Source organism: Marmota flaviventris, chromosome 7, assembly GCF_047511675.1.
Source record: "Marmota flaviventris isolate mMarFla1 chromosome 7, mMarFla1.hap1, whole genome shotgun sequence".
Lineage (NCBI taxonomy): Eukaryota > Metazoa > Chordata > Mammalia > Rodentia > Sciuridae > Marmota > Marmota flaviventris.
Genome location: NC_092504.1, coordinates 141,217,669 through 141,242,384, shown reverse-complemented (window position 1 = coordinate 141,242,384; position 24,716 = coordinate 141,217,669). Strand labels below are relative to the sequence as shown.

The following is a 24,716-nucleotide window of genomic DNA, read 5'->3' as shown; positions in this document are numbered from 1 at the left end:
AGTAGACATGTATCCATGTAAAAATCTTCTAGTAAGCGTTCAAATTCTCTGGCTTCTACTGTACTTGCTTTGCTTTGAGGTTTAGGGAATTATGTATGTATTAGGAAATCTCATATTTGATCAAGGATGTGAGATCATCTAAGAAAAAGCAAGATGTCCTCCAAAATGTGGCTGAGACATCTTCTCGAAATGTGATTACATCTTACTGTAGTGAGGCCAGTTCTTTGCCTATAGAATCAATTTATAATTTTGCTATTCTCAAGGGAAATACTGCACAAAAGACACAGACTGACACAGTTTCTCATTTATCAAGCTCCATCTGGGCTTGTTATTCATTCATTCATCCCACACGTTGGCCTCAGGTGACTCTTGTGTGCTGGGAGCTACTCAGGAGCTGGGAATCCGCAAGAGCAAGGGACCCACAGCCTCTCCCAGCGGGACCTTGCACTCCAGCGACAACTGGGCAGCAAATAATGCTATTTCTCATGTAAGTAATTCTCAGCTTACTGCAGTCAGGGAGCCAGAAAGCCGCTGTCTGAAACCACTCTGGGGGTGGCTGTGCTGGCCCAGAGAGAGCAAGGCCTCTCTGCCAGGCGTCTCTGCCAGGCGTCCCCACCGCAGAACACGGCGCAGGGCTTTCAGTTCCTTACGGATCCAAAATGACTTATTTTATGAAAAGCAGAGATAAGGCTATGTTTGCTGCCCAACAGGATCATGTTTCCAGGCCAAAAAATAACTAATCCAGTGCTACCATGTGTATCTTAATCCCATGTGTTGGCTCGGACCCCAGTGCACAACGTCCAGAGGGGGGCCCTCGGGAGGTGACGGGCCATGGGGGCTGGCTCTAAGTCACTTACGGATCAGAGCTTAATGGGCTCTGGGGCGGCGGCCACTGAAGGAGGTGGGGCCTAGTTAGAGGAAGTGGGCCCTGGCTGGGCTTTCTCACCACACACACTATCCACCAGGGTGTCAGCCCTGGCCCAAGGCACATGGCCAAGCAAGCGCCGTCGGACACCACAAGCCAAAATAAACCTGTGCTCCGCTGAGTTGATTGTCTAGCTGTGACCGGCTCACTGCCACAGGAAGCACACCAGGCTTACTGGTCACCCGTCACTGAGACTCCAGTGTGCGAATCCTGCCATCCAATACCGTGCTGAGAATCAGGCACTGAAAACCCACTGCAGGGACGAACCCAGGAACAAGAGAAATGCATCTGCTGAAAAGCTTTAAAGTCTCCCTATGTTTATGTGGAGTACACACAGGAATAATCAGATAAATAGCACAGCTGTGACCCAACCAACAGAATAGGCCCACATAGCCACTCTCGGGGAAAGACTGGCTCACTGTTTTATTCCACATGTCAACCCAGAACCACAGAGCTACACATGCTGTTCCCTTCCCAGCTCGACTGGCCAAGTTCAGACAGACATCAGAGGTGTGTCAGGCAGCTGCCCAGCACTGTGACAAAACACCTGAGAAAACAACTTAGAGTTAGGAGGAAATTGTTTTTATTTACAATGAAATGAGGTTTCAGTCCGTGGTCACTTGACCCCATGGTGTTGCATCTGTGATGGGGCCAGACATCATAGCAGAGTGTGTGTACCACAAAGCTCCTCATATCACAGTGGCCCAGAAGCAAAAAGAGACAGGAAGGGGTGGTATCCCAACATCCTCTTCAAGGACACACCCCCACTGACCTGCCTCCTCCTGCCAGGCCCACCGCCTGCAGTTCCCACCGCTGCCTGGGGCTAGGGAGCCAGCCTCCAGCACACGGGCTCCTGGAGACAGTAAGAGCCGAGACATCACAGGACTCCAGGCAGGTCACTACACTCTGTGCAACTTTCAGTTTGCAAACAAGGTTAAAACTGGGCATAACAAACGAGGGAGGAAGGGAGGGAGGGAGGGAGATCCATGGACTGAGGCAGGAGGGATGGCAGGTGGCAGGACCCAGCTACTGAGGAAGGGAAGGCAGGAGGAGTCCAAGCTGGAGGCCAGCCTAGGCAACCCAGCAGGACCCTGTCTAAGACATACATCAATAACTAAAATAAAAGGGTCTGCGGATGTAGCCCAGTGGTCAAGCACTCTTATGTTCAATCCACACACACCCCAGTACCACACAGACACACAAAAAGCCATTCTTCATTACTACCTGGTTAGGACATGGGTTTATGAGTCCATTAAATCTCTCTGTGTACCCTAAAGTAGAAGTCAGTTTATTATGGGACTTAAGAACATCCATACCAAGATATTTTAAATAGTTCAATTAAAAACAAGTACAAGGGCTGGGGCTGGGGCTCAGAGGTAGAGCACTCGCCCAGCATGCGTGAGGCCCTGGGTTCGATCCTCAGCACCACATAAAATAAAAAAATATATGTGTCCACCTATAAATATTTTAAAAAGTGCAATATAATATCTCAAACAGCTAATCTCGTCCCATAATTACTTTATTTCTAAGACATGCCACTTGATTTATTCAATAAAGATTCCAAGACATACAGCTGATTTACACCAGAACAGGGCTGCTGTGGCCCACCGGGGGTCATAAAACCCACAAATACCAATTCCCTTTCCAATATCTCCTCTGGCCCTTCTCACCTCACGCCCTAGAACGCAGGTCAGAGCAGCCAACACAGCGAAAGCAGCTGTGGACTGAGATGGCCTGACCCTGCCAACAGCAGGCTGCCTGGGTGAAATGACAATGGCCTTCCCCTCTGCAGCAGCAGCGGAGGCTGAGCATTCCAGAGGCGCCAGGTGCCCTGCAAGGTCACAGCAGAACAGCACACAGGAATGAACGGGCCTTCAAGGCTTCAGAGAGAGAAAGGCGCTTACTGTCCCAACAGTGGCATCTGCTCAACTGCTCCACGGCTCCCAGGGGCCACAAACCGACTACCCCAGTGTCGGGAGAGCCAGAAACGCTCTTCACGGGGTCCTTCCTGGCCTGCTGTGTGGAGGTACCAGATGCAGGCTGGAAAATCCCATCAGCCTTGGCAGGGGCCCCTCTGGCTAGAACAGCTGCAGTACTGATGTCTGGGTGCCCTGGATTCCAGGACCCGCGAGAGTCCTGGTGCCAGCGACGCTGAGTCCTCCTACGTGCACAGCTGGCCCCCGCCTCTCAGACTCACCAGCCCTGTCGGCTAAATGCTCTTTTGTCCCCCAGAAACTAATAGTTGGATAAATGTTTGCAAATGGCTTCTAAAGACAAGTTGTCCATGAAATTATCAATGGAGAACAGACTGGTGGTGGCCAGAGGAGGGCTGGGGGGGTGAGCGCAGCTATGCAAGGACCTGGGGTTCCCCGTGATGACGGGGCTGCTGTCTCCGTGTCCCCATCTTGGCTGCGGCTGCACTCCAGATGTGCCAGGAGTTGCGGTGAGGGAGTGGGTGCATGGTGAGTGGAGTCTGTATTACTCACAATGGCATCTGGGTGAATCGACAACTGGCCAGGTTTATCAATTTAATTTTTTAAAAATCAGCCAACCTGCTCAACTCTTTACTTCTAGTTTAATAATTATTCTTTTAAATCTGTGGATTAAGATCTACCAAAAAATGGAAATTTCCTCAACTTTATAAAGAATATCTATGAAAAAACCTATAGTTAACACACACACACACAAAAAAAAAAAAAAAAAAAAAAAAAGATCTACAAACTGAGGGCTGCGGGTATGACGCGGTGCTGGAGCGCTTACCCAGCAGGCTTGAGGGCCTGACTTCCAGCCCTCGCCTTGCCAAAAAAAAAAAAAAAATCTACAAAACCATTTGAGACCTGCAAGATCTTCATGGTGACCCCAGAAGAGTGTCCGGTGGCTTCAGATTTCTCCACATTTCCTACGCGGTCTTAGCCGTGCTACTCATGAGCAGTGTCTGGGAGCAGAGCGGGCAGCAGCAGGTCAGGAGAGCTGCCCCCATTTGGGAAGGCCACGGCAGGTGGGCCTTGGAGGAAGGCAGCATCCCGACATGCAGCAAGCCCTGGAAGCCCTCTTCCCGTGGACACTGCCAGAGGCCGAGGAAACAGCCACTGACTCCCTGATACAACCCATCTTGAGCACGCCCCATCGACCCCTCTTGTTTGTCTCTGAGTAGATAAAGCCCAACATCCAAGGATCACTGTGAAAATACTTGTACTAAAAGTGACTCAAAAGGAGTCAAAGGAGTCAAAGCTTCCCTAGCACAAAGGGAGCACCTCTGGATACTGACGCCAGAGTGGGATGCATGCGAGGTGCCCCGAGCAGTGGCTGCAGGACTCTGTGGGCGCTCACCACGCTCGGCACTGCAAGAAGGAGTACTCGAGCCCCTAGGGTCCCAGGGCCAAGGGACAGAAGCCAGACTCAAAGGCCACACTGTGCACCCCAAGACTAACCAAAAATGCAAGCCGCCTCAGAAAGCACTTTTGCCACAGATTCAACATGCCCAAGAGAAAGAGCAGCCCCTGATCCAGCCTTGCCCTGCAGGACGCTGGCTCTCGTGGGCTGGGGAGGAATGGTGAGGCGAGAATGCTGTGCATGGTGCTGTGGGGCAGACCCCAGTAGCTGCACAGAACACACCACCCAACGAGCCCCAGAGTGACAGCCAGGCTCTGGGCCACAGCCATGTGCTCTGCTAGGTTCAGTGACTAAGGAAGGAGCCACTGCAGTGGGGGTCTGGGTCCAGGAGAAGCCATGCATGTGTGGGGACACAGGATACAAGGGAAGTCTCCACATCTTTCTTTTAATTTTGCTGTGAACCTAAAACTGCTCTTTTAAAAAAAAATCTTTTAAAATGAATTGAAAAGTGGGGAGGTAATGTATATGAGTAAAGCAGCTTGTGGTTGAAATTAAGAGCCATGAGGAAGACAGGCGATGGTGTCAAACTATAGAACACACACCCCAAACTAATGGGGCATTCACTACTCGATGCCAACCAGGATCTGTAAACTTTATAATACACACACACACACACATGCACACGTCTATGACTGGTGTTTAGCTTGTGGGTCGCCAGTCAGAAATCCCTGGGTCAAAGGTCATTAACCTGGCCAGAGTACCCTGAAATCATAAGCAATTCAGAAGATCAACCAAAAATACAAGCCGCCTCAAGCAAGCACTTTTGCCACAGATCCAACATGCCCAAGAGAAAGAGAACCTCCTGATCCCAGCCTTTTCCTGGCAAATCTTTCTTCCTTTTTGAAATGCTTTTGGAGACTTGAGAGAGCCTGCGGTCTTACTCAAAGCTCAGTAAGTGCCCTGTGCAGATCATGCAACCCGCTTGGCTGGCCGCGCACCTCCCTGGGGGTGAGTGCCAATTAGCTGGGCTGTTTGTGTTCCTGGCACTTCTTTCTGGATTGAAGGGCTCACATTCATCCACAGAATCCGCACAATCCAGGCAGCTCCAGAACAGAAAACAGAGCCGCATGTGTGTGCCCAGGAAGGGGGAGCTGGGCGGGCACGGGGCGGGGCAGGAGGCTGCGAGTGTGCCAGTTATTCCGCGGCCTGTCCCCCAGTCATTCTGTCTGACTGGTAAAATCATTAGGAAAACACCTTTCAAAGCAGGCTGAAGACAAGAGAGTTTTATTTGACCCTCATGAAAATAGCCCGGGCAGCACGTCTCCCCATCAGTGACGAGCCTTCCTGCAGCCTCCCTGTGGAAAACCACGCCGCCCGCCAAGAGCTCAGCCCTCCGCCAGGGCTTCTGAGGCCCTCGCAGGGAAAGTTCCTCCACACCCGCTGCATGACATATGCTGGCCCGACGGGAGGAAGCTGGAAACAGCGGCTTCCCAGCAAGAAACAGGCCCCATGGCTGCGCCCAGAATCAAAGGAATGAGCAGGAGGGGAGCAGAGGCGGCCTCCCCCAGAGGTGGGGCTGCCGGGAAGGGGGAGCTAATGACCTGGCCATTCAGACCTCTCAGACGGGCACTGGCAGGGCAGGGCCATGCTCAGCAGGAGAGTGCTTGTCTACAGGAGCAAGGCCGGGTCCCATCCCCAGTAGGGGTGACAAACCCAGTATGACAAGGACTTACCAAGTGCGGGGTGCACCAAATCCCGCCTGTGTCACAGGCCCCACGCACAGCAGGGCCTGTGACAGTGGCTGCTGCCAGCCAGCCTTCCCACTGGTAAGTGGGGGAACTAGTGTCCAAACAAACAAAGGCATTGACCCGAGACCACAGAAGTGGCCAGACACAGCTGAGACATGACCCGGGTCTTCTGGGAACCTGCACAGATGGGAGAGGACACTGTAAGAAAGAGCGCGCTGGGGACACACATGACGAAAGGAGGGCCCGAGGCTGGGGCCACAAAGAACAGCCCCTTCAGTATGATTCTGCATTTTCTCTAATTTCCAGAATGGCTGTTCAGACAGGTGTGGCGCCTGCCTATAATTCCAGTTTATGCAGGAGGCTAAGGCAGGAGGATTGCGAATTCAAGGCCAGCCTAGGCAGCTTAGTGAGACCCTGTCTCAAAATAAGAAATAAAGACACTGGGGATGTGGCTCAGGGATGCAGCAGCTGCCTCTCCTGCACGAGGTCCAGGTTTGATCTCCAGTACTGAGGTGGGACATGTGTGTCCAGTGCGTCCCGTAAGGGATCAGCTCCAGCCCTGTCTAGACGCCAGCTCCTGCGTGCCGTCCGACCTCGGTCCTTCAGTTCTGCGGCAGCCTACTTCCGAGAGCCACTCGTGGCTGGCCGCCTAGCCTCCTCCAGTGTTTTTCCACTGCAGGGTGAGAGGGCTGCTGAACGCGCTCTGATCAACTCCAGTGGCAGCTCTGACACAAGGCACCCTTGGCTGGATCACACTCTACTCATTGGCCACGTCTGCTTCTGAGGACATTATCAGCCCTTCCCAAAACTGATTCTTTGACTCACTGGCAGAATTTGAATCAAGAATCTGTAGAGCTTGGCCCTGAGAAATCCTCTAGTCTCGAGTTTTCCGCTAACATCAAGGAAGCTGGAATCCGATCAGCAGTCCTGACCCTTGTTCTGGCTGGGAGCGGAGCCTCGCTGCCTCTCTGCAGCACTTGGCTCCAGCCACCTCACCGGCCCTGCCTCAGCAGGTCGAAACTCGGCTGAACCTGTGCCCTGACCTCATCAGCAAGACAGAACACAACACGAGCTGGCAATGCTGAGGGGGCAGAGCCACAGGCTGTGGGGATGGAAATCGGGATGGGAAATAGTATGGAGGCTCCTCGAATCCACGGAAGTAGAACCCCACATGGTCAGCAATCACATTACTGGGTACGTGTCCCCAGGAAACCAGGTGAACACGTCAGAGAGATCCCCGCATTCCTACATCCACCACAGCACCATTCACAACAGCCAAGGTTTGGAGTCAACTTAGGTCGCTGATGGAGGGATGGAAAGAAAGTCCAGCCGGATGCAGAGGTGCACGCCTAGGGAGGCTGAGGCAGGAGTATTGCTAGTTCAAAGCCAACCTCAGCAGGCACTAAGCAACTCAGTGAGACCCTGTCTCTAAATAACATACAAAACAGGGCTGGGGATGTGGCTCAGTGTCGAGTGCCCTTGAGTTTAATCACCAGTACCAAAAAAAAAAAAAGAAAAGAAAGTCTACTGTATACAGAAAAAGGAAATTAAAAAATAAAAAAGGAAAAAAATACTATCTCTGCAAAATGGATGAAACTGGAGGACATTGTGTCAGGGGAGTCAGTCAGGCACAGAAAGACAGTAGTGCATGTTCTCACACGTGAAAGCTAAGAAGCTGGTCTCACAGAAGCAGGGGGCACAACAATGAGTCCCAGAGCCTGGGGAGTCGCTGGATGGAGCCCAGCAGGGTGGGAGGAAGAGCCCTCTTATTCTACAGCACAGGAGGTGACCACAACAATCAATCAATTCCAAAATATGAATGCTCCTAATACACAGAAATGATCAGCATTTGAGGGGATAGATATACCAACCCAGATCTGACTGATCAGCACGCATTGTCTACTTGCACTGAAATGTCACGCTGTGCTCCGCAAAGATGTGCCATTGTCTGTCAATTAAAAATTGTTCAATGTGTTTTAAAAAAGAACCATCAGGACTGGGGATGTAGCTGGGTGGAGAAGAGCGCTCACCCAATGCGCACTAGGCCCTTGATTCAATTCCCAGCGCTACAAAAGTTAACAATTTTCAAGCAAAGAAAGTGTGTCCCAAAGAAAAGTGAAAGTTATGCTATGACCCAAGAATCAGCTGTGGACCAGGGGTGGGGGCTGGAGGAGGGCACCCAGGGCAAGAGGCTTCCCTTCCCAAAGGCAGCCCTCTTACACTGCCCTCTCACTCTTCATGATAAAAAGAGTCAAGGGCTACAAGGCTTTTCTTAGTGTCATAAACGGGTACACAGTAGTGAAGCAAAGGGCGTCTGGCCCAGGACTGACACTTCCATCCCAAAAGAGGAGCCTAAAACCACAGCTACCGCCTGTGTTTCCTGCCCTGATCCATGAAGACCAGTCCTGCTGCTCCTCCACCCCTCCTCCTCAGACTTGGAGCAGGCAGGACCACGGTGGCCAGTCCCCGTGGTCTGAACGGAGCTGCTGCAGCGGCTGAAGCCACTGCCTGTTCTTGGTTTGCTTTGGGGTTTTCTCTCTCTTCTTTCCATCTTCTGCTTCCTACTTCCTTTCCCTGCCTGCTCCCCAACTTGATTTTTGTCTTCTGCTTCTTCCAAAAGGTGCCCCAGGCTACACAAGAGGAAAATAAAACGATCACCTCAATGGCGCGGGGCCAGGCGGGCGTTATTTTGGAGGAGTCTGGAGAGCACTTCCACCAAGTCCTTGTACTGGGGCTGACACCCAACCCAACGGGGGGGAGCGCTGCCCCGGCTAGACTGCTCTAAGACCCGAAACGCCCCACGACCCAGGAGTGTCCTGGGACCTCTTCTGCCTCCTGCCTCTGAGGTACTGGTGACTTGCACAGAAGGGAAGCTGCCTCAGGACCCAGCTCGTCTTCCACCTGGACAGCTGGGCCTCCGCCCCTGGAATCGGATCGACTACCCGTTCCAGCACCAACATCCCTCCCCTCCCTGCAGCACTCACCCCCAAGGCTGCTGATGCCACCGGCCACACAAGGCCAGAGAGAACCCCGCACAGGGGTGAGCCCTGGGAACAGGAAGCCCTGGGCTGGCCTTTCTCCCACCGCTCCTTCCCACTACCTGTGACACTCTGCCTCCCTCAGGCTGAGCATGGCGTCCTCTTACCCCTCCTTGTTGGCACCCCACCAGTTGGTCACCGTCACGCACCCAACCTCCAAGACCCCGCTTCCTCCAGCCCAGCAACCTGGCCTGCCACCTCCGTCGAGCGGCCACCCCTCCAGCCTCGCCAACTTGGCCGGTCCTGACCCTGTCACTCATCCACAGGTCCCGGGCTCACGTTCTCATCCGTCTACACTGCGGGTGCCACTCAGGTCTCCTGCTTTTCCCCGCAGGCCTTCCGATGCCACGATTCTGGGTCCACACACCGTCTGGCTTCCTGGTGCTGCTCAAGGTCCCCTGTAGATGTCTCTCAGGAAGTCACTATCAGCCCCAGGCTCAGGTGAACACAGTCTGCTAAGTACACCTCACAGGTGTATCTGGTGATATCATCCTTGACATGCTCTGGATCACGATTGGGAATCTGCTAAAACGCTCTGTATCTTCTCTTTGGAAAAACATCCTGATACCTACCACTTGGCCTCTGTGTCCGAGGGAACATGGAAGCCTGGGGCTTGTCTGTGTCTCCTGATGGGAGCTCCCCACACAGGGAGGGGGCCCCCCACTGGCCTGTGGCAGGCTTCTGTGGGATCACCTCACGCTCCTGCCATGGAAGGCGTCACCTAGAGAGCAGGACTGTGGTGCTCAGCAGGACGGGGTGCTCAGCTCCCTTCAGAACAAGAGGCACCTGACGGGAAGCCTCACCTGCCTCTGGAAGCAATGCCCCGCGTACAGCACCGCTCTGCAGAGCCCAGCACATAAAAGCTCCGTGGCCCTGCACCACCAATCATGGCCAAAAACAATTTCGGTCTGGAAAATATTCGAAGTAGGTGCAATCAGACAGACATCCCCTTTATTATTTTTTTTTAGTTTCATTAAAACACTCAGAGAATATCTAACCTTGAGAAATGTAACCTTCTGCAGTGTCTTCCAAGAAAAACCAGTCGAGGTGCAAAACCAAATGTAATTAGTTAAGGAAACTCTCCCACCATACAGGGACGTTAGCTGCTTTGCCGTTAGAATTGGGTGGAGGTTGGTCTGCAGAAACTGATTCACAATGAACCTGGGCACGACTTTTTGATGCTAATTAGGTGGCTGGGTCAAGGTGCTTGTTAAAAATGCTATTAGACCATGATGACCTCTGGACAGCACCGTTTTCTTTTCATTTCTTAACTTTTAGATGGAAAGCACACTTCCAATTATTAAGAGACACTAGATAGTACATACATTTTTAAGTGTGGGCTCCGCCTGGACATGGGAACTCAGGCTGAGCAACACCTAGAGAAGCCAGAGGCCACATCACGTGGTTTCTGACCTTGGTGGGAATGTAATAGTCGGGTGTAGCAGGAACCATGCTGGGCAGCATCTGCTGCTCTTGGAAAACCACAGCCACCTCAGGCTTCGAGGCCATGGCCACGGCCACCACAGTGCACAAGTGGCCTCTGGGAATAAGGGAACCAACAAGGTGCTATTTACCAAGCAGGCCAGGGGGCTGGGTCCCTCCTTGGGCCCCCTCCGAAAAGCTAAACGGATAAACTCCCTCCGGAAGAAAACGCCCTCCTCTCATGGAGGGTCGCCGGGGGACATTGATGGGTCCCACGCACACGCCGCACCGCAGCTCTTACCCCGTCTCTGCCATGGCCTCAGCCCCACCCATCCGCTGACGCCCTCACTGTTCTGGGAGTTTCTTCAAGAACTGGGAAGCTCACTACCTAGTGTTTCCAGACAACACCCCCTCCCACCTTTGACCTCGGCCACGGCCACCCACCTGCTGGTCAGCCTCCTGCTCTGTGACCTTGCAGTGGGCAGGACCTCCCCTGTAAGCCGTGGGGAACGGGTGCGCCAGGGCTCAGAGGCTTTCAGCTCAGCAGCACTTTCCCGAGGAGACGCCCGACATGATCAACAGGATCTTGGGGAAGAACCGTGTGGGACAAGGTACCTGAATAATTACTCTGGTGAAGAACAATGTCCAGTTGACTGATGATGTTGGGCTGAGTTGTCCCCAGAACACTCCATCAAAGCCCTAAGCCCACTACCTCAGCAAGGGACTATACCTGGGGCATGTCCTCCACAGAGCGACCAAGTTAAAATGACCAGGGCCACTGCCCTAGTCCCATCTGACCAGTGTCCTCACATGAGGAGGACATCCAGACACACAGACAACAGGGTGTGAGCATGTGGAAACACCGTGTGAAGAGGCCACGAGAGGGTGGCCATCTGCAGGACAAGGAGAGAGGCCTCAGGAAACCAGCCCTGCCCGCACCTTGACCTTCCACTTCCAACCTCCAGAACGAGAGGGAACACATTTCTGCGGCTTCAGGCACCCAGACTGGGGCCCTTGGTTGTGGCAGCCCCAGAGACCAACACAGAGGGGCTGGTTAGAAGGCAGTTTCGACAGTCAGGCCAGACGCAGAACAGCGTGAAGGCCACAGGAGCAAGACCGACACTGGGGCAGCAGGGGAGCCCTAGAGGAACAGTCTGCCTCCCCGCAGAGGAGACACCCCCAGATCTCTGACCGACTGACATCACTTGGTGAAGATCAAAGTAAGTCAAGCCCAAGCACGTCTGCTATTTTACTTTTCTTTGTTCTTGGTGTTTTTGGTTTTTTTTTTCTGGTTGTTGTTAAATGTTACATCGCCTCTCCTTAGATAGCCTGTCTCCAGTTTCCTTGAAAGGGTCTAACCATACTTTAAAAACATCCGGGCAGGGCTGCAGCTGGGGCTCAGTGATAGAGCACTTGCCCAGCAAAGGTCAGCCACTGGGTTGGATCCTCAGCACCACATATAAATAAATGAATAAATAAAGGTGTTGTGTCCATCTACAACTAAAAATATATTTAAAAAAAAAATTCCTGTAGTTACTCTCCATGTTCTTTGTGTGCCCCAGGGTGTTCTGGGCCCTAGCTTCAAGGTTCAGTCCACTCTCATTTATCCTTAGTTACATCCCTACTCAACTTTTGTATTTGCTATTTAAAAATCTTGAGTTCTTCAGAGAGCTACCCCTAAATATTAAAGGATTGTTTTATGCCAACTCATGACAGAACTGGTCCCTAAATAAAAGCAAGTGCCACCGTCAAAGGGGCAGAACAGATGATAAGGACTGTAGCTTTGCTGGGCAACACACAGTTGTCTGTGTATCTGGATGTCCTCCTCATGTGAGGACACTAGTCAGATGGGACTAGGGCAGTGGCCCTGGTCATTTTAACTTGGTCGCTCTGTGGAAGAGTCTAGACCTTTTTTTAAAATCACCACTTCTGTTCAGATTTCTCCTGCACGATCCCATGGAATCCTGGCCATGAAGCTTATTCTAAACACCAAGAAGGCTGAGGTGCAGAATTGATTACTTGCACTCACAGAGATCATGTTTTCTTATTTGCAAAATAAGACAAGATACCTATCTCATAAGTTTGTCCTCAAGATTAAACGACAGTATTTGTAAAGCTGGCACAGAGCACACGCTCCAAAATTTCATTCATTCAATAAACTCCTTCCATGACTTCCAGGGTCCTGGGATGCAGTGGTGAAGGCTGGCCACCCCTCCTGCAGACACAGGGGCTCCAACACCAAGGCGATCACCCTCGCCGTGTGAGTGGGGCTGGACACAGCCCAGGAACACCTCAGGACTTAAGGCCAGCCTCCAAAAACCCGAGTGCCTGCTTCCTCTCTCCTCCCAGCGGGGCGTCTCTGTACCTCATTAATTTAATTTTAATTAATTAATTTTAAAAATTAATTAAAAATTAATTAATTTTAATCCCATCTCTGCTGAATGTGGCTTCTCTTTCTCTTTGTGCAGGTATCACTCCCCGGCAGCAAGACTCTCCTGCTGGTCTCACCTGAATTATATCCTCTTCACAAAGTTACGGAGTTGAGAGAAAGGCAAAACAAGTAAAGAACTTCCAAAACTTAGAAACACTCTCCAAACAGAATATTTCTCTTTCACTTAACTTTTATATGCCTTACTCCCCCAGAGAAGTCAAGAAAATAAAGGTGTAAGTCCTAGGTTCAGAGACTAAAGGTTAAATATGACTCAGATAAAAGCTCTGCGAACTTGTTTCTAAGATGAAAAGTAGCACAAGAGTGGGAATAGTGGGAAGGAGAGAGCCACCACCCAGAGTCAGGACTCCAAGGTCAAAGGGACCTCTCCGCTTGAGTCCCCATCCAATCCAAGAAGTCATTCACCCAGTGAGCAAATGACACTTCCCAACATACACATACGTGCACACGCGCGCGCGCGCGCACACACACACACAGAGTCCAGAAAAAGCATGAGAAGCCCATGAGATGATGTTTGGCAGAATCAAAATGAAACTAGGCAAGAAGAGGGAAAATTAATAGGAAAAGAAGAATACATAAAGAAGGCATGCAGCAAGTGACGGGTTCCAAGGACTTACACGCACCACATATGGGATTTATATGGTAGTGGCAAGATTGATTCTACCTCTCATTCAAAACACATCTGCTTGTCAAGTGATAGGCTTCCCAAAGTAACTTGTAAGGTGGGTACCTGACTCTCACTCCTCTGTTCCTCATTTACGTAAGGACCACTAACACCTATGAATTGTTTTCTATTTGCAAAATGATTCAGCATAGAACAGACATCCAGCCTCGGCTCCCACCCAGCCCTGCAGACATCACCTCACAAAGCCTGACTCACTGGGCCCCACACTCTCCACCCGGATGGATCCTGCAGATTGTCCCGGTGACTTCGGCTCCGGAGGGGAGTGAGTGTTACGTGGCCTGTGCCCCTGCCCGCGTGGAGAAGGGTGCTAACAAGGAAGCCAGACAGCTCTCCGTTAATTTGTGGATGATTCACGGGTGTGAGACCTGAGGCAGAATGACCTAGGATGAGGTGTCCACCCCCAGGCCTGCCTTCCTCACCTAGGGGACAGTAATCAGCCTGGAACCGCTCATCAGTACTGGCTACAGACACTGACAGACTGTTCAACAGCTTCATAAACAGTGGCCACAACACAGCAACCCTAACCAAGGAGCGTGTTCACCTCTGCTGCTTCCCTGGAATACCACGAAGGTGTTTGCAACACATCCCAGGGCCACCACGCGGCTGCCACACGGTGCTCCACGTCACCACGGACCCGTGCCGACTTACGTCAAGTCCGGCTCACTCAGCAAATGTGGACTGAACCTCCCCACGGGCCTCCTCTGTTCAGCACTGAGCCAAGGGCGCCTGGGAGCATCGTCAGCCCCAGACCCTCAGAGCAGAAAAGGGAGCAAAGAGCTTGTGCTGACCGTGTCTGAACCTTCTGTAAACAAAAATCCCAGCCAGGGATTCCCAAAACAACCAGAGACATGAAACTGATTACCCAGTGGGTGTCCGAAGTTTGACAGCACGTGGAAAGGAACCGGCCCAGGATGAGGGGAAAGCAGGGGCTGGGTGCGTGATCAGGGCCGGGGTCAGCAGGGGACACAGGACACTGGCTCAGGGGGTCAATCTGGTGAAAGGCCAAGAGGGGGGCAAGGCCACGAAGGGAAGGCCAGAGAGGAGAGCCTGGCTCACTGCCTGGTGCATGTGGAACACAACAGCTTCCGTGGCCACTGTGTGCGCGGGGACACGGGAACTCTGAGCCGGCCTCGCCTACCGAGCGCTCACCCCGTGGTGCAGCTTAAGAGACACTTGGTGGCAGAAGGTTTCAGGCTCTGTGGGGAAGCCAAGAGAACCTGGCTTCTCCCTGGGAAGGTAGCAAAAGCACCACAGAAGAAAGCCCAGGAGAGAGGGGAAGGAGGGGAGAGAGGGAGGGGCGAGGCAAAGGGTTTCCCCAAAGCAGGGTCATCAGGAGAGGCCCGTGAATCGGTGGAGAGCACTGGGAAAGCACCGCTGGTGGCTCTGGTGTGTGTGGACAGGGAACAGCGGAAGCCGGGCTGAGAAGGTGGCCCTGGAGAAGGAAGGCCAGCTAGGTGCGGTCAGGGCCTAGGCCGGAGAGTGGGGCCAGGAGCCCTGGACTGGGAGACCACTCCCACGAAGAGGAAACCAGCCTCCAACCACTCGGGGCGCCCAGAAGAATGACTTCCTGACCCGTGGAAGGCCACCAGGACGGGGCTCCAGCTGAGGACGGCGCGAGATAGTGCTTCACCCAGTCACGCTGCAGCCGTGGCGGGGAGTCTGACCTTGGGGCAGCAGGAGGCAGAGAGGGACCAGGACAGACAGACAAGCAATGTTCTGCTGCAGGACGGTGAGAATGTCACAGAAGCAAGACCAGCTCTCCCTGGGGGCCGGAGAGCACAGACCAGAAGAAAGAGGAAGACACAGGAGAACCCACCCGATGAGGGGCAGTGGACACAGGGAATCACCAGGCAGCTGGGCAGAGCCGGCACGGCCAGGAAGGGACAAATGGGAAGCCATGGAGCTGCACCAGCAGACCACAGCTCTCCGAGAAGGCCTCAACCGGAATGTGGGGAAAGAGAGAGAGAGCTGAAGAAGGAGGGAAGGAAGGAAGGAAGGAAGGAAGGAAGGAAGGAAGGAAGGAAGGGAGGGAGGGAGGGAGGGAGGGAGGGAGGGAGGGAGGGAAGGAGGGAGGGAAGGAGGGAGAGAGGGAGAGAGAAGCGGAAACACAGGATTCCAGAATCACATCCACAAAAGAATGGAGCACTTGCGGCATACCTGAGGCCGTCACTCGGCGGGACGACAACCCTGAGCACTTCTCAGAGAAACCAGAAATCCTGACAGAGTTCTAAGCAATCTTTCCTGAAAAATGACTGTCTTCCTACAGGTCATCCTAAGTAATGCCAACAGCCAGCTCTAGGGTTCCCAAAGGCTCTGAGAATATAACTTTGTTATACCCAACTCTTCAGTAAGAGACTGCCCAGGGTCTGAGTGGACACGTCCCTGTGTGGAGAGATGGAGCCTCACCGCAGTCCACAGAACACGGCCCAGGGGCAGCTGGAAGGTCCGCAGAGCAGTTTCCATCACGGGCTCCCGCAGTGAGCCCAGAGCCCTCTACGATACCTGTTCACAGGGAGGAGTGGCAGCTCCTACCCTAAGATACCAGAATCTTCTCACAGTGCCAATCATGACAGAGAACAGTCCACTCACAGGACCAGCCTGGGTAGCACTGTTCCTACAATCCTTCAAAAAAGAACACTTCTTTCTGGGCTGATTTGTCATTCTTTAATTATAAATTTTCATTATAAATTAACGTGCAGCTTAATTATAAATTAAACCGGGATCATTACTTTCAACAGTTCAGTTATACCTGGAATATAACATTTAATATTCATATAACCTCATTTTATTTTACCTCTAAAATATCTTGAACACCTGTGAACCTTTCATTTCAAAATTCTACCAGCGAATTCACCTTAGGAGTTAACTTGGAGACGTCAAAAGCCCTTTGGAAATTGTTTTAGACAGCTTTTTCGCTGCTGTGACTAAAAGACCTGACCAGAACAACTGTAGGGGAGGAAGAGTTTATTTGAGGGCTCACAGTTTCAGAGGTCTCAGTCCCGGAAGGCTGGCTCCACTCCCTGGGGCTTGAGGTGAGGCTGAACATCATGGCAGAGCATGTGGTGGAGGGAAGCGGCTCACATGAGATCAGGAAGCAAGAGAGAGAAATTCCACTCTCCAGATACAAACTATATCCCCCAAAGCCACACCCCCAATGCCCACCTCCTCCAGGTACCATGCAGTCCATCCCACCAGGGTCAGTTCACTGACTGGGTTGAGGCTCCTGTAACTCAGTCATTTCTCCTCCAAACCTTCTTGCATTGTCTCACACGTGAGCTTTTGGAGGACACCACATCTAAACCATAAAGAAATACATCTACACACACGCACACAGCCATTCCAGAGGTCTATAAATGGTAAGTGTGAAGGTGACACTGGTCACGAAGGGTGACAGAGGATCACACACAAATTGAATGCTGAGTCCCGGCTGCCTGTTGCCACCAGGCTCTCCAAGTCTCTCCAACTAAACCCATCCAACAGGGGTTCAGGATAGGGCCAGGCTGGCCCCCGAGAACCACAGTCAAGGGCTCCCCGGAGGGCGTCTCTGGGAGTCACCACTGTGAGTTCATCTCCTCAAGTTCCTGTGCCTGCAAGTGACCTAGTTGACAGGGTCTCCCTGGCCTAAGTTATTACAGAGAAAGTTTAACAGGAAAGGATTCAAAAAAGCTGGCCTAACAGGGGTTATTCCAGGAAGGCCGAAGGTCCCGGCACACAATGGCCTTTCCTAGCAACACTCTGCTGACAAGTATCAGTCCCACTATTTTGCCAAAACTCAAGCAGTGATGACGTACTACTGCTGACAACCATAGAAGAGCAGACCCCTGATCTTGGAATGCAGAAACGGTAAGCTCAAAAGTAACTCATAAGACACTTGTAGGAATGGTAAATGCCAAGGAGGTGAGAGGGTGCCCAACTGCTGGCTTGTCCTGCCCCCTCCATCTCACCCAGCCCCGCCCCCTCACAGACGTGTGCTACACACCAAAGGGCTCAGGAGGGGTGTCTGGAAAATCCAGAATGCTGGTCAGGAAAGACACACAAACACTAGGGCACACATGCTGCCACACTGTGGACGAGCCTCCTGCACTTGGGAACGGCGGTGGCAACAAGTGATACCTTAAGTGGCCTTTGTCAGCATCGCTGACTGCAGGTTCTCAGAATCAATAAGTACACAAAGTCAGTTTTGGCTTATAATGCATAAAGAATGGTGGGTTTGTTTCTTACAGCTGAAACATTTTATTTTCAAATTAAAACTTTAAAAGTATGACCACCAGAGTAAAACAGCATCATAAATCAAAACGGGGATCTCTGACAACAGCCCAGCACTGTGGAGGTCTAGCACTATTGAGGTCTCTTACATAATGGCTATTTTATAACCACCAGCAAGAGCCCTCAGGGCATGTCGTGAGGGCCGCTGCCTTCCCTGGGCTGAAGTCACTTGGCACAGAAGGCGTCTTAAAGACTCCAAGGTGTGGTAACATCTGTGACTCATGAATTGTCCTTTCGTTGCTGGACCGATTACGTGATTTCCAGCATTAAATACGCTATTAGACTCTGACTCCATTTGTTGACTACATACAAACAGTATTCAGTAAACATCATGTTCATTAAGGCAAACTAGGGGGATCACCTAGAGAGATCACCAAGGAAGGTGAGGGCGAGTGTCCTTAAACGAAGGGTCTCGCTGACACAGGGGCAATATGAGAAGGTAAGGTGGCTTTGCCCAAAGTCCGGACAGAACCGGAAGAACCTTGAGCTAGCAGAAACTCCCAAGGGCTGGGCAGCACAGCACCCAGAAAGGGCGGAAGCCCCACCAACGGCGCAGGGATGCTCTGACTGAAGGAGGGGAGCAGGAGGGTAGGGAAGCAGGACCAGAGGTCCAGGACCAGGTGGGCAAGAAGTGGGCAGGAGGTGAATCCACAGGGGAACTCAGACAAGGGGACCCCTCCTGAACTCAATCTCCAGGTGAGCTAGGGGTCTGGAGCTCCCTTTGAGTTTCACGTCCCGTGATGTTATGAACTGTGTTTCCTAGAGCACGTGTAGTGTCAAAGAGAAGGGACTCGCCACCCAGGACCCCACCCCTTCTCCAGGCAGGAGGGGTAGGCCCTGGGTCTCTCCAAGCCTCGATGTCCTCCGGTGCCTGGAAGCAGAGAAGTGTGAACGGCAGGCAGTCACCTCCAGGGAGAAGCCCAGGGCAGATGTAGCCCTTCTGACTGCCTCGTTTTGGGCCTCTAGGAGAACATCTGGAATAAATCGAACGCTAACATGTACATAGGCAGCATGCATTCCCCACTGCTGCAGTACAGGATGGACGTACTGCTTGGGATCAAATGTTCTCTCCTGTGTTTGCCGCCAGCTTCGCAGCTTCAGAGCACACCCAGTACACTACACGCCCATGGCCAGAGAGGGGGCCTGCTGAGATCCAGCAGCCACCAGGACAGCCAAGGGCAGCACACATGCTAGACTCTGCAGCCCTTTGACCTCTGCTTCTATCAAGGCTCAGTCAAATGAAGAGCACTGCAGGGCGATGAGACCAGCCAGGAAATGGAAATACCCAGAGTGACTCCAACGGATTTCAGCAACACGGAGCAGCGGGACAAGTGTGTATTGGGTCCTCTCCTCCTATCTCTGCTTTCACAATTTCCCTGCCCCACACCCGCACCCACCAGGCACCCACTATTTACACCACAGTCTTCGAAGCAACCCTGTCCAAACTCCACTCCTGCTCTGCCCTGGGGTAAGAACTGCACTCATACTTCAAGTTCAAAAATGGTTGAACTCGGCCATTAGCATTTTAGAAGATCTGGACAGAAAGTGTCATGTCAAAGGAATAAATCTCCAAATGACAGGTTTTCAGATCAATTGGACAAAACACTCTGAAGAATGGGGCACGGGGTTTTTCAACTTTTCAAACAAGCAGAGATGAGCCACAGCTAAGTGGGAAATGGCGGCTGCCACTAACTCTGCTTTTAATTCTCCTGTTTGCTGGCTGGTCTGTCCGGGGAGCGTGTGCTGTCCATACTTGTCTTCTTCCTGCCATCCTTCCTGGGGGTCTCCTGATCTGCATCCAAGGACATCCCACAGATGGACAGGCACCCTCAAGCTCCTGTCCAGGTTGGACCACACAGAAATGTTTAAAGCCATCATATGCAGGTCTGTGATCCTGTCCATCTATTATCTAGCAAGAAGGGTCTTTTAAAAAATTTGGCCTACACAAATCTCAATATGCTACTCTACACTTCACTTTTGACATCTTGTTTTGGTTAGGTACAGTCCTAAGAGTTTACAACTCAGCACATTAGCATTTTAGAAGATCTGGGCAGAAAGTGTCATGTCAAAGGAATAAATCTCCAAATGACAGGTGAGACAAAACACTCTGAAGAATGGGGCATGACATTTGGGTGAGGCCATTTTTTTTTTTTTGCTGGAACTATCCTGTGCGCGCAGGAGGTTCAACAGTACTCCGGTCTCTACCCACCGTCCAGGGGCACCTTTCCAGGTTACAGCAACTACAGACTTCTCCAAGCATTGCTGAATGTACCCTGGGGGGCAAAATCATCACCCCACCATCGCCACGCCCCATTCAAGAACCAGAGTTAAAGTGCAAATGAAAAGCCAAGCCACAGTTGGGAAGAAAACCTTGATGGCTGTTTAAGGGTGATAATGTGGTATGCAGTTCCGAGTTGCCCCTACTCACAGTGTGTATGTCGTTTTACTGTAAAGAAAAGAGCTTCAGGGGCTGGGGATGTGGCTCAAGCCGTAGCACGCTCGCCTGGCATGCGTGTGGCCCGGGTTCGATCCTCAGCACCACAGACAAACAAAGATGTTGTGTCCGCCGAAAATTTAAAAAAATAAAATATATTAAAAAATTTTCTCTCTCTCTCTCTCTCTCTTAAAAAAAAGAAAGAAAGAAAAGAGCTTCAAAGAAAAAACAATGCACCGGAGTATCCAAAATACTCTAGATGATAACAGAGTATTAAAAAGAGTATCGGGCTGGGGATGTAGCTCAAGCGGTAGCACGCTTGCCTGGCATGCACGGGGTGCTGGGTTCGATCCTCAGCACCACATAAAAATAAAATAAAGATGTTGTGTCCGCCGAGAACTAAAAAATAAATATTGAAAAATTATCTCTCTCTCTCTCTCAAAAAAAAAAAAGAAAAGAAAGAGTATCAAGTGAAGCCCCAATTATGAACCTAATCTGAGGAATTCTGCTGTTCTTTAATCATGAAACATGCTTCTTAAGCAACAGATACTAGAAAAGAATAAAACTGAGACTCCTTTGCCCATCAGCTGAGCCAGCCCAACAACTTCAGAGCAAGCTTAAAACAAAGGTAACTGGTTGCTCAAGTAACGGAACGGAGCAGTGCTAACCCCTATATGAAGTGACAAGCAGCTTCAGTTTTACTAAATAGTGATTCAGCTGTTTAAAATATGGCAGGCCCCGCCCCCAAAATTGATGACCTTCATCTTCTACTGGTTGGTATTTTGGAAGTAATAAATACCCAACTGATACTAATTTATAGTTTCATAGAAGCAAGAGATTCTGGTGTGCTGTTGCACAGTAGCGATACAGTAGTAATGAGAGAAGACAGCAATGTATTGCACATTTCACAAAGCTATAAAAGAGGATTTTGGAAATTTTTACCATAAAGAAATGGCAGGTGTTTGAGAGGAAGAAATGTTTGACCTGACTCAAACATTACACAATTTTTATTGCACATATACTGAAACATCATGCCACCATGATTCTGGTTTCTTATGAGTTTAAAAACTTCCTTATAAAGAAAAGACAGCAAATCTACAAGTGCTTTTCCCATTCCTGTTTGATGGTCATCTTTCTCTTCTTCCTTCCCCTCCTTCCTGAGTCAGTGGAATGCCCTGAGCATCCCAAGATAAAGGCAGGGCTGCTGGGCAAGGGAGCTAGGGACCTTGCTGCTCTTTTCTGAGGTGAACAGAGGATTGGTTGTCTGCCTGGAACCATAAAGGAAGGAATGCCAGGACGCAGAGCCTTGAAACAGATGTTCTACCTATTTGCAGAGGGCTGTTTAGAACAGATTCCAGTCTCTTCTCTCTCACTTCAGATCCCAAGGGTTGTAAATTATGCCCTTTTCTTCCTACTTGGAGGGCCTACCAGAGGCCCTCCAAGTTCCAGGCAGTGCCCAGGTCAGCACTGCCTGGAACTTAGTAATGAAGGTGTTCAAACCTCGCTCCAACGTGAAATTCCCGGGGATGGGGTCCAGCAATGGCCTTATAGCAAACCCTCCTGGTGATTCCCTATGCACCCTAGAGCTGGACGACCACTGATCAAGGCCAATGTTATTACTATACGCACAAAAAGATCCTTTTCCCAGAAAGCAGAAGTGTAATTCTCATTTCATCCTCGAACCTAGGCAAGGATAGATTAGCAGCACTCCAAGGAGAAGGACCTGCTCAGCGGTTAAGCGCTGATCAAGGTCCCAAAGATAACGACTTGGGGGTTACGCTAGGGCTGTGCACGTCTGTTCACTGTTGAATAAAAGGTCTGTCGCACTCTACGAACAAAGTCCGGAATCTTTTTTCTCTCTTTTCGCTCGGGCTCTTTCAACGTTCATCAGGGGGGGAAAGAAACCTGCGCGGGTGGGTACCGTGCCAGATGCCTCGCGTCTCACTGAGTCGGAATGTAACAGCAGGACGTGGGAAAGGTATTTTCCCAATGAAGAACACTTAATCCTGCCCTAGTCCCTCGGGTCTCGGACCCTGGGACCACCGCACGCACCCGAAAGGAGGCAGTCACTCGATGGGGACGCGGCCGGCTCCCCCAGCGCGGATCTGCTCTCCGCCTGCCTCTGGCATCGCGACGCCACCAGGGGCCCGCGAGGGGAGGGGCGCCCCCGGCTCGGCGCAGGGGGACCGTCCACTCGGGGAACCCGCAGCCCGGCAGCTCGGAAAGAAGCCACGCGTCCCAGGAGGCGGGAGAGGGAGGAGAGGGCGCGGGGCGCAGGCAGGGAGGGCGCCCGGGACGGGGACGGGGACGGGGACAGGGGCCGGGACGGGACGGTACTCACTGTGGGGGTCGCTCTTCTCCCGGACCCCGTCCACTCGGCCGTCGGGGTGGATGCGCAGGAAGAAGCCTCCATTTTTGCAGTAGAGCCGCTTGGGGTCCTTGAAGTGGCCGGGCGGGAAGGCGCCGCCGCCGTCCTCGGGCAGTGCGGGCAGCGTGGTGATGCTGCCGGCTGCCATGGCCCCGCCGGGGTCCCTCCGGGCCGCCCGGGCCGCCGGAGCCGCCGCGCCCCGGCCCCGGCCCCGGCCCCCGACCCGCTCGGCGCCCCGGCCGCGGCCCCCCAGCCTCCCGTCCGGCGGCGCGCGGCCGCGGGCCCCCAGCCTCGGGCCGCCGCGCTGTCCCGCTCGGGTCGCCGCCGCGAACGCCGCCCCGCAGCCGCCGTGGGCCCCAGTGCGCCGCGCGCCCGCCGCGCCCGCCCCCTGGCTCGGCTCGGGGCGGCTCCGGGCGCGCGCGGACACGCAGGCGCGCGACCTGCCCGGCCCCCGCCCGGCCCCCGCCCGGCGCAGAGGGGCCCCGGCCGCGACTCCGCACCGCCCAGCCCGCGGGCTGGACGCCGGACCTTCGTGCGCCCGGCCCCTCTGCGCTTGTTGCCCGCTGGGTTTCAAAGCAAAGCAGCCTCTTCCACCCAAGAGGGAGAAGGGTGGGCAGCGGGGAGCCGCCCCCAACACGCGGGATGAAATGCTGAACTAACGCGGGAGACAGAAAGGCCAGATAAGGGGGCCGCCGAGCTGCCCAGAGGAAAGGTGCCTTTCTGTTTTGTTTTGTTTTAATTAGTTATACTAATTAATGACCTTGGTACAATGACCTTGACGTATCATACATTTGAATCATTTTTCTGAGTGTGCAGGTTGCAGAATCACATTGGCCATGCAGTCACGTATATGCACACAGTAATAATAATGTCAGTTTCATTCTACTGTCCTTCCTATCTCCCCATCCCCTCCCCTCTCCTCCCATCACTTCTCTTTACCGACCATTAGCTTCAGTCGAAGCGGTAACATGAGGATGGACCCTCGTCTCCATAGCAGAGCGTCAGTGTCTTAACCCGGGCTGCCATTTGCCCTGGCTAAAGTGTTAGGCATTTCTTGGAGACAGCATATTTCCTGAAGATCCCAAACTACAAAACTGAAGTTCGTTGCATGTGGTGGTTTTCAGTAGCATATAGCGGGTCCCACACACAAGTCACAAAATGCTCGTGCAGAACATTTACAGGTATGGAGTGCCCACCACGTGCAAAGCATTGGCAGTGGCTTTGGGCAGAGGCAAATCAGATGGAATCTTCCCCAGGCACACCCAAGGGGGTAAGACAGGGGCATCAGGAAGCCAGCAGGAAGCACCAAGGCCTCCATGCAAGACCCAGCACTGTGGCTGCCACACTGTGGGTACCCCAGTTTTCCCAGAGGTGGGGGATTTGGTGAAGCCTCTAGAAGAAGGTGCCAATATTTGTTCCTGTGGAGGAACAAGTGTCAGGGACTATGCACATCCACCCCTCTATAATGCACATGATGAGTTTGGGTTTTTAAAAAACTTTTTTTGTAGTTGTAGATGGAAAGAATGCCTTTATTTTATTTGTTTATTTTTATGTGGTGCTGAGGATGGAACCCATGCAAGCTAGGCAAGCGCTCTGCCACTGAGCTACAGTCCCAGCCCAATGAGTTGGATTTTAAGTAGATCTTTTTTACAATGAAAACAATGTATTCACTCACGGATACAAACAAGTCTACTGAGGGTCTGCGTACTGCCCCTAAGTCCTCAGGACACAGCAGGGTGTAGATCAGAAAGATCCCTGATCCAAAGGCACTTGGGTCTCACGGTGGGACAGGGACTGAGAACCATTATAAAGAAAGAAAGAAGTTACAATTGTAGATAACGATAGTGATAGGGAATTGCTAGTTGTTTCCATAAATATAAATGATTCTCCCACCCCCAAATAATCACTATTAACATTTTAATATTTTCATTCTAATATGCATGTGGGAGTCTACAAAGTAAACGAGATCCTTTATATAGTTTTGCAACCTACTTCTTTCAATTAAGTGAATATTGCAACGACTTTCCAGTTATTATCCTAACATTATG

The 24,716-nt window shown here is 52.0% G+C and overlaps 1 protein-coding gene across 2 annotated transcripts in view; it reads right to left on the bottom strand.

The window, feature by feature from the left end:
• Nucleotides 1–23,037, bottom strand: part of LOC114108236 (fibroblast growth factor 2) — a 48,190-nt gene extending 25,153 nt beyond the window's left edge. Inside the window, exon 1 of one of the 2 annotated variants that reach the window (XM_071614716.1) lies at nucleotides 22,642–23,037. In XM_071614716.1, coding sequence (XP_071470817.1) covers nucleotides 22,642–22,816 — 175 coding nt within the window. In that variant the 5' untranslated portion in view covers nucleotides 22,817–23,037. The remainder of the gene's footprint in view (nucleotides 1–22,641) is intronic. The other variant, XM_071614715.1, reaches the window with a different exon arrangement.
• Between the last annotated feature and the right edge of the window lie 1,679 nt (nucleotides 23,038–24,716).